General features: G+C 49.1%; 2 protein-coding genes and 1 long non-coding RNA gene across 10 annotated transcripts in view; 1 reads left to right on the top strand and 2 right to left on the bottom strand.

The window, feature by feature from the left end:
- Positions 1-19,296, bottom strand: part of Slc39a11 (solute carrier family 39 member 11) — a 443,246-nt gene that overhangs the window by 410,362 nt on the left and 13,588 nt on the right. The window lies entirely within an intron of this gene.
- Positions 1,868-13,444, top strand: Sstr2 (somatostatin receptor 2). 5 transcript variants are annotated; one of them, XM_052758539.1, is made up of 3 exons: positions 1,868-2,164; positions 6,723-7,805; positions 8,160-13,444. In XM_052758539.1, the coding sequence occupies exons 2-3, from the start codon at positions 6,813-6,815 to the stop codon at positions 8,205-8,207; spliced, it is 1,041 nt and encodes a 346-aa protein (XP_052614499.1). In that variant the 5' UTR covers positions 1,868-2,164; positions 6,723-6,812; the 3' UTR covers positions 8,208-13,444. The 5 variants fall into 5 exon arrangements, 4 of the variants coding, with proteins under 4 accessions (XP_052614499.1, XP_052614497.1, XP_052614496.1 ...); XR_008222493.1 differs by having other exon boundaries at positions 1,870-2,164; positions 6,723-8,547; positions 9,432-13,444; XM_052758537.1 differs by adding an exon at positions 4,760-4,980 and having other exon boundaries at positions 1,870-2,164; positions 6,723-13,444.
- LOC128122799 (uncharacterized) lies at positions 12,340-18,855 on the bottom strand. Its single transcript, XR_008222495.1, has 2 exons — positions 16,216-18,855; positions 12,340-16,129 (listed from the first exon to the last, which is right to left on the bottom strand). It is a non-coding gene; the product is annotated as an uncharacterized LOC128122799 (long non-coding RNA).

Here is a 19,296-nt window from a genome sequence, read left to right as displayed (position 1 = left end):
AGGCACTCACAGGTCAGGGGAGGGGAGAGAGGCACACACGAGTTGGACAAAATCAATAATTGCTCTAGATGACATTCTCCGCTGTCAAGGGCAGTGTTCAGATCTCACTGGGTCAGCTGCCCAAGAGATGGGGTGTGCCTGCAGTTCATCCACGGGGCTGAGCCTGCCAGACCTGACTCTGCGAGAGCTGGGGTAAGACTTCACAAGTGTGTGAAGGGTGGGGTATTGTATACAGAAATGCTCTCCAGGTTGTTTGGGGGAGGACTGTTTAGCTGGCAGGAGCAGCTTGCTTTTTGCTGGTGGTGTTGATATGAGATCAGAAGTAGAGAAACCAAAAACGGTACACCGCCCCCTGGGGGTCACCTTGGGTGTAGGGGAAGGAATCGCTGTGAAGCAGGGGTTCCTGTTTTGCATGTGTTATTTTTCTAAACAATACACCAACTAGGCAGCAAGAGTTGATGGACTTTTACAAGGTCACATGATGGGGGGGGGGGGTCTGAACTCAGAATGGGCATTTCCCGGCTCTTCATTCTTCTCTGTCCCTGGAAGCTGGCTGGGGTCACTGGATTTAGACTGGAAGTGGCAATATGCATTGTAACAACTGGGTCACAGGGTCACAGGAGTGGGAGACCTTCCCCTGAGCCTTCTGTCCCCCAGAGGCACTACCCTCATCTTGAGAGCTGCACAATTCAGCCCCTCAGGCCTGCCCATAAAAATCTAAAGGCAAGCTGACCTAACTGAACCCCTAGATCCATCTCTACCAAGTTCACAGGGTTCAAAATAGTCAATATCTCACAGAGACGGTGCCAGTGGGTGCCTGTGAGTGACACCCTGACTTAGAAGCAGTTCCAGGCTGCTTCTATCTGCTGGTTGCTTTTCCCTGTCTAAACTCACCATAGGCAGAGCCCATGCCTCCTTGCAACACACACACACACACACACACACACACACACACACACACACACACACACACAGCTTCTGGATTTATGCTTTTCCCAGATGAACCCGCAAGCCAATCATAAACAGGATGGTCAGATCAGGGCAGCTAAGCCCACAGAGAAAGCTAATTAGGGTTTGCTTTCTGATTTCCCATGCTCTAGGAACTATCCAGTGTGTGTGTGTGTGTGTGTGTGTGTGTGTGTGTGTGTGTGTGTGTGTGTGTGTGTGTGTGTTGAGAGGGAATGGAAGGGAGGCTGCAGGATTGATTATGACTTATTAAACTATTGGAACACCGACTGAATCATCACAGTCAAAAAAATAAATAGCTACAACTTGATGCGACACATCTCCCACTTCTTGCTCGTCCCTCTTTTCTCCCGCAGAGCGCCACAGCGGTGTAGGAGGAGTGGTTGGACTGGGTCAAACCAGCAAGCACTGACTGGCAGGCTAAATTAAAGCTAGGAGATACTATGGCCCCAGGGCCTCCAGCTAGAAAACCTGTCGAGCCCCGCAGAGCCCCTGCTGGCTGCGGGAACAGAAGCCAGGAGAGGGCACACACACCTGCAGACGCCTGCAGCAGGATATCTGCTTGCTGCTTTCACCCCCTTTTCCCTCTGCCCTGAGCCTGGGACTGGTCCGTGGTAAGGCACGGCTTTGCAAACTTGAGAACACGACTTAAAAGGTCCCGGAGCGAGTCTAGGTTACCCCAGCCCCTGCACCAGCTGTCTGGAATTTGTTGGGTAAAACAGAACTGAGTCTCCGAAATCGGAGAAAAATCAGCGCGGGTCCTCACCGGGAGGAGTCGTAGGGACACTGACACCACTTCATCCTGGTTCGCTGTCCCCTCCTCCCCGGGCGCCCTCAGGATTCTCCACTCTGCTCCTACAGGACTGGATGGGCGGAGCGAAGCTGCTGTGACGTCAGAGCGGGGGGCGTGGGGAAGTGTGCCCAGGGGCTGCCACCCGCCTGGGCCAATGCTAGCGGTGCAGCCACCGGCGCGCTCGCGAGGCGCCCGGAGCACCAGTCCGCTGCTTGGTGTCGATGATCTGCAGGCCAGGCTAGCTCTCTCGGGGCCCAGGCTAGCTCTCTCAGATGCCAGAGGGGCCCGTACGAGCCAGCCAAGGAAGCTGAGAGCCCAGGAGCCAAGCTGCTGCACTCACGGGCGCCGGGCTGGGTAAAGGACAGCTTCTGAGTGCTGGAGAACCGAGAGCTCGTGGAAAGCAAGGTGAGGGGTGTGTGTGGTTGCCCGTGTGTGTGCATATGTGTGTGTCACAGAGAGATGGAGGGAGCGACGAGCGCACTTGGGCACCTGCGTGCTTCTGCGCTGGGGATAGAGCGCTGATCCCGGCGACCTGCATGTTGGTCCCTGCGCGCAATTCTCTGCTTTTGTGCCTTTGGAGGTGACAGGTAGAAATGAAGGATGCGTATCCTGGCGTCAGGGGTGGAAAGGTAGTGTGTTCTAGGACGGATCTGTCCGCACAGCCACTGCCCAGGTGCGGTGGCGTGTGACCTGCGAGCCCGAGTGTCCAGGTGGAAGCTGGATGGGGACAACTTATTTTCTAGCCACCTGCGAAACAGCCCTGTGCGAAACAGCCCCGGTCCAAGGAAAGCGAGACCAGCTAGAGAAGGGACATGCCAAGTGCCACCACAGGGCTCCTGAGTCCGCACCCTGAGACTGAGACCCAAATTAGGGAAGGGACAGTTGATGGGGGGCATCGCAGAGGGAAGGAAAATGGGTTTTTCTTTTCTTTTCTTTTTTTTTTCAATCGCCCGATGGAGAGGCGGACAGATTCGTATGCGGTCAGGTCCCTCCTACACCCCGCCGCCCTCGGGCAGAGACATCTGTCTAGATTGGAGAGAACCAACCACTGAACGGTCAAGTCCCCAAGCGACTGTCTGTCCCTGGCACCTATCCCTGACACCTCAGTCCCCTCTGTGTATCGAAGCTGGATGTGCAGGCACCACGGTCCACTCTTCCTGGAAATGGTGGGAATCCTTTAGGGAACACGTTGTTTCCAGGGTCAGCGAGTTGATGGCCCCAAATGTCCCCCCACCCCGCCGCCGCCGCCGCCGCACGAACTCTGCGATCCTGAGTCTTGCTTATTTACCCGCCTCCCACTCACTCAGCCAGTGCTGAGGGGCACTCTAGCGCCTTAGTGAACCACACAGGGCTACTGTCTATGCTGGTACCGGTTCAGTCTCCAGCCCCAGATTCTTGGAGTGGGGTGGGGGTGGGGGTCTCTAGCAGGCTTAGGGGAGAGGGTCTTGAGGGCTCACAATGGAAAGATGTCAGGACGTCAGTGACACTAAATCGGAGTGGGCTCTATCGAGCATATGGGAACAAGAGAGGATTCCTGAGACCGTGGAAACCCTACTCTCCAACAGAGCCAGGACTCTCTCAGGGGAAACCACCCACCAAGCCACAGGCTGATATTTAACAGCCCTGACACAGGAAAAAAAAAAAAAAAAAAAAGCAGAAAAATCAGACTTCCTGGTGCATTCAGTTTAACCACAATTCAACAAGTATCGACTGGTGGCATTTGGAATTCTTTTGGTGAGACAAACGTAAAATGAGAAGCGGTCACTTGGGGATGTTAGGCACCTGACTAGTTATACAGGACTCCCTAGGTTTTAAGCTCATGTCTTCCTTGGAGGAGTCTCTCCTTTTCCATGGAGCTCCCCAGCATATGACCTACACCCACCTTCCAAGGCTCTGAATCTCTGTATGGCTGACCTCCCCAACGTGGAGGTGTGTCTCAGCCAATTATAGAGAAAAGTGACACCCTCCCACCATTCATTCTGCACAAAGGGCACAGTTCGAGCTGAAGAAGCACATTGGGCCCTGTGTGACCACCACTCCTCTCTTCCTCCTCCTCCTCCTCCTCCTCCTCCTCCTCCTCTCTTGGCTCTAGATAGGGATTCTACAGCCCCAGGGATTCTTCAGTCTCAATCAGACACTGAAATGTACCCTCTCATGGTACGTAGATGGCACAAGCTAACGGTTCCTGTAAGGTCCCACTGCAAGCAGCTTGAATAGGATTCTGGGTCTGTAGAATTAAGTAACTGACAGGATGGGGAAGGGAATGGAAATAACCCGAGTTAATCTGGGGATACAGAAACAGTTTCTTTAAAGCTTCCGGTTCTAATAGCTGCCTGCTTCTGCTTGCTTACCCAATGCAGACACAATGCAGTGGGTCCCCCAAATACAAATGCAAAATCCCAGACCTCATTGTACCAAACATGTGCTGGGGAAATTAACGCAGAAAGAAAAGCCAGGCACTGGCAGTACAGAATGAATCAGAGGCAGAGGTGGGCAAGGAGCACCTGCCTGTTGCTGTCTATATCTTTGATTTCTCTGCAGTCTCTACCAGCATCGGGCATTCACTTGGAAAAGTACTCTGCTTAGGGGAAATGCGTCAGGCAAGTGAAGTAGTGGTGCTATACATTCCAATCCTTCACCAGCTCCCCTCTTCCTGGATGGACCTCCTACCCTGAGCTCTTATATACACAAGACCCAGCCCCCAAAATCCTGAGAACACCCCCCCACAGCCAGGGAAGAGTGGTGTTCTAACACACTTTGTTCATAGCCTTACCTCCATGCAATTCACACACTACCTGACTTGACTCCCTTGCCTGACTCCCCTATGGAAGTATTAGCAGCTAGAGAGCTCCATCAGAGTGACACACACACACACACACACACACACACACACACACACACACACTGATGCTTTATAACTGTGGTAAATCACTTAATTATGGATTGATCTCGTCCTTTATATCTTAGGCCAAGCAAACAGCATTCTCATTATTTTCTCAGCATGGAGGTCACTCAAGCCCAAGTCCCAGTCATCAACTTCCATCCAGTGAACATCAGCCAGGACACGTTGAAAATCACAGAAGACTTAGGGCCAGGTGGCTCATGTTCAAGTATCCACTCCAAGGACTTTAACTCTCTAAGCCTCGATTTGCACTTCTTTAAGTGAGGGAGGACAGTATCCTCAACTCCCACGATGGTTAGGGAGACCAAGGGGACAACAGGTATGGATGAACGCCACCAGTTCTTAATAGCCTCTTTTGACATTCATGAACAGCCTAAATCCATCACCTAGCTTCTGTTTTTGCCCTAATCTGTGAACTGCAGCAAAAGGCCATGCATTGCAGGGAATGAAGTGTGTGTGGGGGTGGGGTGGGGTCGGCTTTAGGAAAGGGCTTTCCTAAGCGGGGAGTTGGGTGGGGAATGGAGGGCACTGAACATTGGAAAAACAAAACCAAGAAGAAAAATCGCCTAAAGCACACATTTAAAAAGCAAAAGAAAGCCAGACTCTTTCTTTAAATATTAAAGACTATAACTTGATTCACTGTGTAGTCAGGTTTCAATAAATTAGAGCTAATGAGACAGCTGGGTGGGGGTAACATTTTCCTGCACAATGTTAGGCTTTTGCACATATCTTCCTTCTCGTATTTATCCTTCTTGACCCCCGCCCCCATGTTGACAAAGGAGAGTCACAACAGTTAAGGGCTGGGCATGAGGTCACGTGGGCCTCAACCATGGAGCCCAGATTTGTCCTTCCTTTAAATTCTTGGGTTTTCCCACCATGGTGGTCTCTGAGTAGAAATGCTCCCAAGCAGACATCAAGCCTGCGTGGGATTCTTCATGGGGCTTAGAATGCTGGTGTCAGCCCCCTCCAAGGTCAGGGGCTGAAACCCTCTAAGATCTGCTTTTTTTTTTATAGTCTGAACCAGTCAATTCCTTAGGGGTCAAAGTCTATGTGTTTCAAGTCATAGCCATCCGCCACATGTGCGTCATCAAAGATGATGGTTTAACCCAAACCCTTCCCCCACCATTTCAAAAAAGACCTCAAAAAATCTGCAGGCTGACAGGCAGGCTTGCAGCTAGATGGGAAAAAAAAAAAAAGAAAACTTTGTTTTTAGTTGAAAATACATCTAGGAGAGCAAGGCATGGTAGCTCATCCCTGTAATCCCAAGCCCAGGAGGTGAAGACAGGAAAAGTGCTGTGAATATAAAGCCAGCCTCAGCTACATAGTGAGTTGCAGAGTTCCAGGCTAGCCTGTCTCAAACAAAAGGGAGGGAGGGAGGGAGGGGCAGACGGGGGATGAGGGGAGGAGGGAAGGAAGGACAGAAGGAGACTAGGGAGATGGCTCAGTCAATAAAACACTTATGTTTTATTAACTTATGCGGGGCAGTGGTGGCGCACGCCTTTAATCCCAGCACTCTGGAGGCAGAGCCAGGCGGATCTCTGTGAGTTCGAGGCCAGCCTGGTCTACAGAGTGAGTTCCAGGAAAGGTGCAAAGCTACACAGAGAAACCCTGTCTCGAAAAACCAAAAATAAATAAATAAATAAAACACTTAACTTGCAAGCAGGAAGACCCGAGTCAACCCCTGAACCCATGTGAGAACTGCTCGGTGTGGTGACGTGTCTGTAATCACAGCAGTGTCGGGGCAGACACAGGTGGGTCCCTGCAGCCGAGGCTACAGGGTGAGAAACCCCGACTCCAAAGGGGCGTGGGGTGCTTTGCCTCCATAACAACAGCTAGGAGTAGTTTCTGGCCTACACACACACACACACACACACACACACACACACACACAGAGGAGAGAGATAGAGAGAGGGGGGGCAGCTGCACTCACATAAATACACAAAAGAAAGAGAAAGAGCAAGTGGTAGGAAAATGTCTCAACAAGAAGATAAACCAGGCAGGTGGAATATGGGAGTCTAAATAGCTCGGGACTGATGGTTACTTTTCTTTTTCTTTTCCCAGATGTCCCAGTAGGTTCTTGGTCCCTGGAGCCCACTGAGGTGAGAGGAAAATCTCTGGGCTACTTGGTTCTAAACTGACTGAAAAGCAGCCATGGAGATGGCATCTGAGCAACTGAATGGGAGCCAGATCTGGATGCCTTCCCCGTTTGACATCAATGGGTCACTGCGACCAAGCAATGATTCCAACCAGACAGAGCCATATTACGACATGACAAGCAACGCGGTCCTCACGTTCATCTACTTCGTGGTATGCGTTGTCGGACTGTGCGGCAACACACTCGTCATTTACGTCATCCTCCGCTATGCCAAGATGAAAACCATCACCAATATTTACATCCTCAACTTGGCCATTGCAGACGAACTCTTCATGCTGGGGCTGCCCTTCTTGGCCATGCAGGTGGCACTGGTCCACTGGCCTTTCGGCAAGGCCATCTGCCGGGTGGTCATGACTGTAGACGGCATCAATCAGTTCACCAGTATCTTCTGCTTGACAGTCATGAGTATTGACCGTTACCTAGCTGTGGTCCACCCTATCAAGTCAGCCAAGTGGAGGCGACCCCGGACAGCCAAGATGATCAATGTGGCTGTGTGGGGCATCTCTCTGCTGGTCATTTTGCCCATCATGATATATGCTGGCCTCCGGAGCAACCAGTGGGGGAAGAGCAGCTGTACCATCAATTGGCCAGGTGAATCTGGGGCGTGGTACACAGGGTTCATTATCTATGCCTTCATCCTGGGGTTCCTGGTACCCCTCACCATCATTTGTCTTTGCTACCTGTTTATCATCATCAAGGTGAAGTCCTCTGGAATCCGAGTGGGATCGTCCAAGAGGAAAAAGTCAGAGAAAAAGGTCACCCGAATGGTGTCCATCGTGGTGGCTGTCTTCATCTTCTGCTGGCTCCCTTTCTACATCTTCAATGTCTCGTCTGTGTCCGTGGCCATCAGTCCCACCCCGGCCTTGAAAGGCATGTTTGACTTTGTGGTGATCCTCACCTACGCCAACAGCTGCGCCAACCCCATCCTCTACGCCTTCTTATCTGACAACTTCAAGAAGAGCTTCCAGAACGTTCTCTGCTTGGTCAAGGTGAGTGGTACGGATGATGGGGAGCGGAGCGACAGTAAGCAGGACAAATCCCGGCTGAATGAGACCACAGAGACCCAGAGGACCCTCCTCAACGGAGACCTCCAAACCAGTATCTGAGATACCTGGAAACACAGCACGCGCACGTGCGTGCACGCGCACACACACATACAAGCCAAGCCTGCCTCCTGGCAGTGTGCTTCCCCTCACCTGCTTCCAGCCTCCCCACCCATCAGAGCTGGCTTCTAGAACAGACTGTTCTACAGGAGCCCAGTTCAGAGGACAGGATCTGAAGCTGCTTGTCTGAGAGTTTATCCCACTGATTATGTCTCCCTTAAAGTGAACATTTTCGTGCAGGCAGACAATTCAAAGTCTGGAGAAGAGGACATCGTTGCCTGGGTGTGATGTTGAGGAAAGCAGCCGCTGGGGAGAAATCGGAAAAAACAAAAAACAAAAAAAAAAACCCTAAACTAAACCAAAACCCTGTGTATGTGTGCTTATACACTACGTAATCTTGTGATCTGATATTTACATTTGTGTATTCCTACCTAGTCTCTTCGGAGCCAGTACATACATGCCTTGTGTTTGTAAACTGAAGTAGCTAGTTCGTGCGTGCTAGTGTAGGTGAACGTTTACCAAAACACTGAACCTGAAGAAATGAACCTGCCATGACAAGCCAACCAAGTCTAAACTTCCGGCATCTCTCTCACGTGGGCCTTTTCCAGACCCAGGAGGAGCATGAGCGGTATGTTCATATGATAATATGTTTTTGTAAAAAAAGAAAAGGAAAAAATGGTGAAAGTAAGGTATTTTTGTATTCTCCTTCCTGGAGGGTTCCTAAGCTATAGAAGCTTCTCGCCTCACAGGCGCTGCCTCTGAACCTGGACAGTTGTTTTGTCCATTTCACACACGTTAGTCAGAGTAAGAAGAGAGAGAAAACATACTGTGAGAGTCAGAATATAAACACGAGTTTGCCTCTCAGATTCAATCAGTTACTCATTTACCCGAAAGGACTGCAAGGGTTGTGGTCATCGAGCACTGTGTGTATCAAGACAAAGCATGCTTTGTTATCAGATCGGATGTTTCTCTCCTCAAATTGCTTTAGTTTTACTTAGAGAGACATTGGGGAAGGGGTGGGATCAGTGACCTGAAAGGCAAAATACAGACTATGATGCTTGTGGGTAAACAATTTGCTCCCCAAAACACACACACACACACACACACACACACACACACACACACACACACACAAATAAATAATAATGAGAAGAAGAAAAATGAAGTAGAATTATAACTTTAAAGAGAAACAATGGAAATTGTTTTGTTTTTGATGCCAGATAAGACTTCTTAATGAAAGAAAACAGAAATGTAATTTGACAGCTCCTCAAGGGTGTTTTGGGGTTTTGTTGTCCTTGGTTTTGGGGGAGGTTGTTCTTTCTTCCTGTCTATGTTTATGTGGTATACATTGTGTATTTATGCCTGTGTCTCTGTGTGTGCACATGTACATATGTGCGTGTATGTGTATGTATGGTGTGCACGTGCATGGGTGTGCATGTATGTGCCTGTGTGTGTGTAGGTTAGAAGTTGACTTTGCTGTCTCTTTCCACCATGTTCTACTTTATTTACTAGGCAGGGTCTCTTGTTGAACGTGAAGCTTTCCAGTCAAGCGAGTCAGCTTGCCTAGAGGATTCCACTTCTACCCCAGGAGCACTGTTGTTACGAATGTGCTGCCATGCCTAGACAACCTTTACGTGAGCCCTGGTATCCAGATTCAGGCCCTCACATGTGTGTTACCCAAATGAGCCATCTCCCCAGCTCTCAAAGGAGTTTTTATGTATTGATTATTAGTGGGGAGGGGGCGTGCTTGTCATGGCACATGTGTGGATGTCAATGGACAACTTTGGGGAGCCCGTTCTTGCCTTCCACCTTTATGTGGGTTATGGGGACCAAACTCACGTCACCAGGCTTGCCCAGCAAGCACCTTCACCTATGAAGTCATCTCCCTAGCTCTCTAAGATGTTTTTTGGAGAACTTTATACAAAGCCGGAAAGTCACAATACTGAAGACTCGGGAACAGGGCTTAGATGAAACATTCAATCAAGACCAGCTAACGGAGTATATAGGTGTGTGCAGGGCAAAGGCTGGGAGCCCCATCCTTCACAGGGATGGCTGTGTGGCCTCCTTCCTCAGTGGCGCATGCGTGGAGTGCCATACATGTCATGATATGGCCTCTCCAAGCTGCTCCTCACACTACCAGTGGTGTTTGTTTGTTTCCAGCTGTAGATGGGTTTGAGTACAAATGACAAGGAAAGACTCCGCCCGCATCCCCTCGGTGGTCATGGCTCTAGGATCTGAAGAAAATACAAATGCAGGCGTGTGGGAGATGCTGCTCACGCTGGGGTCCAGAAGCATCATTTTAGCCTCCCACCTGTAGACTTTAACTGGATTTTAAAATGTGCTTTCTTCTTCTCGCTCCCTCAGCAAGGACTCTTCAGTGGTCAGAATGGCTGACTGTCCTACTTCTGGTCACCCTACCTTCTCAGGCTACATCACTCATCCCCAAAACTACTTAGTGTGGCTTAGGAAGATACATTCAGTAGGCCTTGTGATAGGCAAATAAATCCACCCAAAAATAAAAGTACAATCATAAAACAAGACTGCAGGGGCAGTTGTCGCAAAAAGATAAACATATGCAGAAAAATCCCAGACTGTTAGCAAAGGCAAAGTTAGCTAGGAGTTCAGCTTTGGGCTGGTCTTGGCAACCACAACAAACAGTGAGTCAGTCCTTCTTTTTCGCTTTAATACAAGTGGTGAAAAATCGGAAAGAAACACTATAGATAGAATGTTATCATTACAATTGGAGATATGTGTCTTGAATAAAGGCCCTGTTTTCTTTTTTTCACTTAGGGAAATCTCTCTAAGAAACCCAGAACTGATGACAATTATTTCAGGAAGATAGGTCTGAGTGACTCTATAGTGTTCATGTCCCCATACTTGAGAAATTGTCTCCAACAAGGCTTTGATCCTAAGCAGCCACCAATGACCTCCAGATGGGGTGTCTAAGCAGTGTCTGTGGGTACTTGGCAACAGGATGGTCATTTGGGCAGGAAGAAAGGGACCTTAACATACATGGTACAGGTTGGGAGGTGGATCAGTCAGGAAAACACTTGCCTCATAAGTTTGAGGACCTGAGTTCAGTCACGAGCAGTGCTGTGTGCTTGCAATCCCAGCAATGGCAGGAGGCGGGTGGAGAGAGATGGACCTCTGGAAGCACATAAACCAGCTAGCCTGGCCTACACAGTGAAGGTCCGGGCCAACGAGACCCTGTCTCAAACAAAAAGTAGTGTGCCTAGGGATCAACACCCAAGGCTGTCCTCAGACGCACACACACACACCCTGCCAACCCATGTGCGTTCATACACATGAACACACACAATATACACCCACACCACATACCACACACACATACACATACCACACACACATACATATAATACACACATACACATACACACACACCACATACCACACACACATACACACAACATACACAACACATACCACACACACACACAACACACATACCACACATACATACACACAACACACACATACACATACCACAGACACATACACACAACACACACATACACATAAACACACACACCCAACACACATACCCACACACAAAAAAAACCACACACACATACATACATACAACACACATACCACACATACATACACACAAGCACACATACAAGATTGATGCTTAATTCCATACAGATAAGCAGTCAGGTTTCATGATAGGGAAATTTATGTTTCACCTGTTAAAGCACCTATATTTATATTTTAATTAAAATTTTAAAATATATTATTTTATATGTATGAGTGTTTTGCTTGCATGTGTGTCTGTGTACCATGTGTATGCCTCATGCCTGTGGAAGCCAGAATAGGGCACTGGATTCCTGGGGACTGCAGTTACAAATGGTTGTAACCATGTGGCTCCCAGGAATCAAACCTGGGTCCTCTATAAGAACAACCAGTGATGTTAACCCCTGAGCCATTTCTCCAGCCCTGAAGCATCTTTTTTTTTTTTTTTTTCGAGACAGGATTTCTCTGTGTAGTTTTGGTGTCTGTCCTGGATCTCGCTCTGTAGACCAGGCTGGCCTCGAACTCACAGATTCGCCTGGCTCTGCCTTCCGAGTGCTGGGATTAAAGGCATGTGCCACCACCGCCCGGCGCATCTTATTTAAAGATGACTTGTTCTCTGGATTTCTTTTATCCAAAAGAGGAACGAAAAATAACACAATTTTGGTTCACAAAGTCCCTCTTAGCTTCAACTCAACATCATGAAGACAAATCCTCTGGATGCTGGGGATGGGACAATAAGAAGGAATACACTGGGGCCAGAAAGATAGCTCAGCAGTTACAAGCACTTGCTACTCTTGCAGAATACCCTTTTGGTTCCTAGGACCCACGCTGGGCAGCTCACAATCACCCTGGACCCCAGCTCCATGGATCTGATGCCCTCTTCTGGCTTCTGTGGACACCTGCATGCAGGTGCGCACACACACACACACACACACACACACACACACACACACACACGAACATAATTTAAAGTCAAATAAACCTTTTTTTTTTTTTTAAATTAATGCCTCAGATTGACTTTGTGATCCCAATGGTCAGATGGGTTTTGCAAACTGCTCCTGGTCTCCCATTAGCAGGGGTTGCTCAGGGCAGATTAAACCTACGGAGACTTAGCAGGAGACGCACTGGGCAACACCATGGCACTGGGGTGCTAAATGACCTGAGGTTTGGTTCCAGGACCAGACAGCTGAGTAATTCTGGCCGTGGAGTTGCATTCTGTGTGAGGTTTGTGCCTTAACTTAGAACTCTCTCTGATATTGTGAAGAGGACAGTGGAGGGTGACGTGACAGGCGGAGGGGACAATGTGGACTGGCGGACAGGAGCCTGTTGGCTCACACGGATCTGACCGCTCCACAGCAGAGCTCAAGGGCTGCTTGATGAAGCTTCTGGCCCCAGCTTCCCTAGAGGTGGTCTGTATGAACACCGGGGTGTGTGGGAAGACGATGGCAGTTGAGATGCATGCCCACTCCCCAAGCAGCTCCAATGGTGACCCTTCAATGAAGGAAAGTCACAATCGATGAAAGTCAAGCTTTTGGGTCTTATTGAGGAAATACAGCAGGAGGATTCAAGCGGCTGGGGTGCGGTTGGAAAGTAATTAGGGTTTCTGAAGTGTGCATCCTCTCAGGGATAACAAGTACTGACGGGCCCAGCAGTTGAGCTCATAAGTAATGACTTAGAATCGATCACTTGTCTCATCCACATTTTTGCCAGCTTCCAAACACCGAATTCCCCAGCAAATGCTCTATCAAAGCAAATCTTCACTTAAGAGTTTGTTTTCCCTCTGTGAATAAATTCCTGAAAACAATTCCATTGGCGGAGTCTCTCTCTCTCTCTCTCTCTCTCTCTCTCTCTCTCTTTCAAGACAGGGTTTCTCTGTGTAACAGCTCTAACTGTCCTGAAACTCACTTTGTAGACCAAGCTGGCCTTGAACTCACAGAGATCCATCTGCCTCCTGAGTGCTGGGATTAAAGATGTGTACTACCACCACCCTGCTTGTTTGCTTGTTTGGGTTTTTTTTTTTTTTTTCCTAGCAGCTCATGTAGGGATGGGATTCTACTTTCAGAGGACAATCTTTTGTAGCTGTCATTACCTATTCTATTCAGCAATCCCTGGGCAGAGAATACTGTACTGTCTCAAAGACAAAGACTCCCCCATCGCCATTCCAATGCCTGCCCACCCCTTCCTGCACTCAGAGGGGCTGAATGCTAGTGGGTGAGCTGCTCGCTTTCCTAGAGATGTCTCTGGCTGTTCGTATCTGGACTATGCCTGAAAACAGGGCTAAATATTAACCAAGCCCTAGCCGAACCCACTGTAAAGCGTTATTGATTCTCCTAAGATAGAAGTGAGTGTAATGTCATTAAAATGAAAGGCTAAGCTTGGATCACCTGGTCCACTGAGTGCCTGCCTCCTTTTGGACAAGGGCAGGAAGCAGGAGGGAGCCAAAGGCTCGACTCTCAGTGCACAGACACAGAGCTGATATGTGGATGAGGCAGGCTTCATTTTACATCAGTCTCTTCCCTGGCATGGGCGGGGAGTGGAAAGAGCAGACTTCTTTGCTGGGATGCCGGTATCCAGCAGGGAGCAACTCACTTCTAGTCTGCGCCACCAGAGCCAGAAGCGGAAAAGGAATGTCCTGGTTTAGAGATACAGCCGTCTGGCCTTCTTACAAGGCCTGTTAAGAGATGGGATACAAGGGGGCTGGAGAGATGGCTCAGAGGCCAAGAGCACTTGCTGCTCTTCCAGAGGACCTGGGTTCCAAGCATGGTGGCTCAGACAATCTGTCACTCCAGTTCCAGGGGATCTGATGCCCTCTTCTGGCCTCTGTGAGCACCAGGCACACATGTGGTACACGGACAAACATGCATGCAAAACACCCAAACACATAAAAAAGATGGGGGCGCAGGGTGTGTGTGTGTGTGTGCACAAGGCTTACTCACAACAAAATCAGAACTGCTGTGCCATGGCCGGGACCACCCCTATTATTCAGGGGCAGGGGTCCTGGTTGTCCAAGCAATGGAGAAGGTCGCTTGACAGTAGAAGCCTGTGAAGAAAGTAACATGGAGGTCTCCCGAGAGCCCAGCCCAGGGGCAGGTCTACTAAATATGATCTTGCTAGCCCTGCACACAGCTCCTCACAAAGTAGATGCTGTAAAGGGTCAGGGCAGGGGCCCCAGAGGGAAACTGCTAGTCACTGTCACTGGAACAAATTTCACAATTAGCTGGCTGAGGTGACTAGCCATTACGCCAGGGACAGCAGGGGACCAGCCATTCCTAGCCAGTAATTCCTGTGCCTTATAGGGGTGGGGGTGGCTGTCCTGTTCCCAGGGAAGGGAATTAGGTTCATTGCTAAGGAAGCTAATATTTCTCTCAAAGGTATACATTTTAACATCAATAGTCCATTCAAATAGTCTTCATACACCATGACCAACGCTTAGCTGTCACAGGGGACAGTGTCCACAGGGTCTCCAGTTCCCCTCCGTCTCTGCTCTTACTCCCATTTTTGACATGTGTACACATGTACAAGTAACGCTCCCACACATGGCTGCTACGTGGGATACACATAGATACAAGTAATAAGCAGATTCACTCAAGTGTGTGTGCATGTGTGTACTTGTCAGACACATGAGGCACACATGCGAAGTGTGGGAGGCATGTGTGAGATACACATGTACACACACACAGACTTCATATACCAGTTAGATGAGACCTCCATTGAAGGCATTTCCCCAGCGGCTTTCAGTGAAAGGATAGAATCATAGTTTGACTAACACATTTGCAATCTAGGACTGTTTGAGGGGAGGTGATGGCCAGTGGGTGGGGTACTAGTTGTACAAGCAAGATGACCTGTTTCCACACGCCTAGAACCCATGGCAGCACATGTCTATGTCACCCCTCCAGTAGGATGGGAGGTGGGGACAGGAGAGTCCCCCAGAAGCTTCTGGAAGGCTAGCCTGATGTACACAGCAATGAATGAGAGACCCTGCTTCAGACAAGGTAGAAGGTGAGAACTGACCCCCAAGGTTGTCCACTGACTTCCATAAGTGTGCCATGGTGTGTACACCCCCCCAAACATGTATACACACACACACACATGAACATGCACACACATACACACAAAGAGAAATCTAGGAATGTTCAGTAATTATGCAGTGGGGAGAGATACATGCTCATGAGTTTATTTTCCACCCAGGATTCTGGGCTCAACACAGCCTACTGTCCCTGCTACAAACAGGCCATCTCAATTAAAATCTGAAAGTTTTGTGAACAGAGATAATATGAAAGCCATTTATTTAAAAGCAAAAATACATAGAGCTGCCGAAGAGTATGAATGGATCAGCCAGCATAAAGCATATCGAAGGCTAACAGTAATGTTTCTCCAGAAAAGATCACCAGAAAACAATTTTAAATGGGTCCCCAACAGGGACAAAACCTAGACACACATTGGGAGATTCCTCAAGCGAGGGGTCACCTTCATCAGGTCGGCCTGCGAGTGTGTCTTTGGGGCATTTTTCTTAACTATTCATTGATGTAGGAGAGTCCGGCCCTCTGTGGGCCATGCCATCTCTGGGCAGGTGGTTCTGGGCTGGATAAGAAAGGTAGCCGAGCAAGCAGTGGAAACAAGCAAGCCAGTCAGCTTGGTCATCCATGGTCTCCCCTGCTTTGAGTGTCTGCGTCAGCCTCCTTCAGTGAACTGTAACCCGGTGTGAGCCAAATCAACCCCTCCCTCCCCAGGTTGCCTTTGGTCATGGAGTTATCACAGCAACCGAAGCACACAAGGAGAGCATCTTAGATACCCCGTGTCTCTTAACACAAATCGAAAGTTGAGTATCTTGGCGAAGCTGGAACACTCCAGCACCAGGAAAATGCCGGAAGCTCCCTCTCTCCTAGGAGGGCAGCTCCACTGGTGTCTCAGTTACTTTTCTATTGTTGTGATAAAACACCAAAATCACGGCAATTTATAGAAGGAAGAGTTGAATTGGGCTTACAGTTCCAGAGGGTTAGACTCCGTGATGGCAGAGCGAAGGCATGAAGGCGGGAAGAGCCGAGAGGCTCTCAAACCACAAGCAGGAGGTAGAGAGCGCATTAGGATTGGGATTGGGCTTTGGAAACCTCCAAGCTCATCTCCAGTGACACACCTCTTCCAATGAGAACACCCCCACCTCATCCTTCCAAACAGTCCTATCAACTGGGGAACAAGTATATGAGCCTATGGGGCTGAGGGGCGGGGCTTCTCATTCAAACCACTACAGCAAGAGACTGGCCTCACTTGCCTGGTCCTGCTGCAGTCCACGTCTCTAAGCTAGAGGGGAGGATGCTGTCACTCCTGTCTGTGATGAGCTGGAATTGGACCTCCAGTGTTCAAGCTTGAGATCATTCCGTTAGCTGAGCTGCCTCCACATTGCCAATGGAGCCTACTCCAAGAGAGTGACTAGAAACCCTGGCCTCAGGGAAGCCGCGAATGGCCGGCCACCTCAGAGAAGTCATGAATGGAGAGAAGACTGGACTCAGTGAAGCCATGAATGGAGAGAAGACTGGACTCAGTGAAGCCATGAATGGAGAGAAGACTGGACTCAGTGAAGCCATGAATGGAGAGAAGACTGGACTCAGTGAAGCCATGAATGGAGAGAAGACTGGACTCAGTGAAGCCATGAATGGAGAGAAGACTGGCCACCTTAGAGAAGCCATGAATGGAGAGAAGGCTGGACTCAGTGAAGCCATGAATGGAGAGAAGACTGGCCTCAGTGAAGCCATGAATGGAGAGAAGACTGGACTCAGAGAAGCCATGAATGGAGAGAAGACTGGACTCAGTGAAGCCATGAATGGAGAGAAGACTGGACTCAGTGAAGCCATGAATGGAGAGAAGACTGGACTCAGTGAAGCCATGAATGGAGAGAAGGCTGGCCACCTCAGGGAAGCCATGAATGGAGAGAAGGCCTCAATGAAGACTCACTTTGCTCAGCTTTTGCCTAAAAGCCCTTTGGCAGATTCAAACCCTTACCTAAAACTCTCTTCCACACTCCCATCCAGAGATCTGGGACATGACAAACCATAGAACTTCCCTTTTTTCTCTGCACCTTCGTAAGGCCACAGCTGAGGTTTGAATGTGGAATGCCCCACTCTGCACCCCCCAAAGCTCATACAGGTCCCCAGCTGCTTGCAGTGTTTGAGAATGCTGTGGGAACTTTAAGAGGCAGAACCTTGTTGGAGGAAGTGGGCCTTGAGATTCCATAACCCAGTCCCACTTCCTGCTCACTCTCTGCTCATTGGCTGGTGATGCCATGTGACCAGCCCACACCGGCTGCTACCACCATGCCATCTAGGCCATGATAGGCTGTACCCCCTTAAACCCAGAATGAATCCTTCCTCCCTAAGTCACTCCTCATTAGGTATTAAAAAAGCCACCTTTCGCTTTCTTAGGCTCATCAACTTCAAGGTAGCAGAAGGGACATCCTAACCCCCACAAGAGGCCATGTTCCTAGCCAAAAAAGGCCCATTCTTAGGAAGACAGAACATCTCTAGTCCAACTGAATGTGGTTTGGCACCGGCAGTGTGTCCTGGGGCTGCTGAGCGGACATGGACACTGGCTGGAAAGGTAGAGGGTTCTTGCTGCTCCAGGATGTACCAATGAAGAACATCCTAATTGTGGAGGAAGAACTCATGTGGGGCCCCACTGAACCAAGCCACTCCACCAGGAGAGCCTGGTTTGGGAAGCTGGCTTCCCCTCAAAGGGTGCCAAGAAGGCTGAGACAGTGGAGTGCACCTGCAGGCTGACAGAGGAAGGTCGCTTGAGTCCTGGAGTTCAAGGCCAGCCAGGGGGACGGAGTAGGATCACAAAGAAAAAGAGTGCCGTGGTCAAGAGAGGCCCAGACACAATTAGTAAAGTCAATCTCTCTCCCTCCTTCTCCCTCTCCCTCTCCCTGATTTCAGAGTTCTTTTCTGTATCTACCCTACTCCACCTACTGTGTTTTGAAAGCCAGGCATGATGGTGCACGAGTGTAATCCCAGCACTGAGGGAGGCAAAGGCAGACACAAAAACAAACCAACCAAACAAACAAAACATAAGCTTGAGGCTAGCCTGAGCTACATAGTATCTGTCTTAATGTTAACGAAACAACATGGAAGTGTTCTCTAGAAGTTTAAATTTATGTATAAAATAAAAATCTCAAGCTAGAGAGATGGCTCAGTGGTAAGGAGTACTGGCTGATCTCGCAGAGGACCTGGGATCAATTCGAAGCACCCACATGGTGGCTCACAGCTGTCTCTCTAGCCCCAGGGGATCTGATGTCCTCTTCAGTCCTCCACAGACACTGCAAGCACACGGTGCACAGACATCTGTGCAGGCAAAACCCCCACATACACACAATAAAAAAATTAATTTAAATTAAAGGATTTTGAAAATTTCTCTTTTTTTTTTTTTTTTTTTTTTTTTTTTTTTTGGTTTTTCGAGACAGGGTTTCTCTGTGTAGCTTTGCGCCTTTCCTGGGACTCACTTGGTAGCCCAGGCTGGCCTCGAACTCACAGAGATCCGCCTGTCTCTGCCTCCCGAGTGCTGGGATTAAAGGCGTGCGCCACCACCGCCCGGCTGAAAATTTCTCTTTTTAAGATTTCTATGATACCTCCCTTAAACTATTAGTAAGTGGAACTCCGTTTTCACAATGCCGGCCGGGAAGTGACTTCAAGCGACGAGCCAGAAGAGAATCTGGGTCCTGTGACTTGATGGTCCAGTGCCAAGATCACTCTTTCTCTGTCTCTTCCTCCTGTTGGTCTTTAAGTGACACTGATATGGGGAGTTTAATACATAGCTGAGCAAGAGAAAAAGACCCTTCGAAGAACAGCTAACGGAG

The sequence above is a fragment of the Peromyscus californicus genome, unplaced genomic scaffold, assembly GCF_007827085.1.
Source record: "Peromyscus californicus insignis strain IS unplaced genomic scaffold, ASM782708v3 Scaffold_3__1_contigs__length_106647218, whole genome shotgun sequence".
Taxonomy (NCBI): domain Eukaryota; kingdom Metazoa; phylum Chordata; class Mammalia; order Rodentia; family Cricetidae; genus Peromyscus; species Peromyscus californicus.
This window is presented reverse-complemented; position numbering and strand designations above follow the sequence as displayed.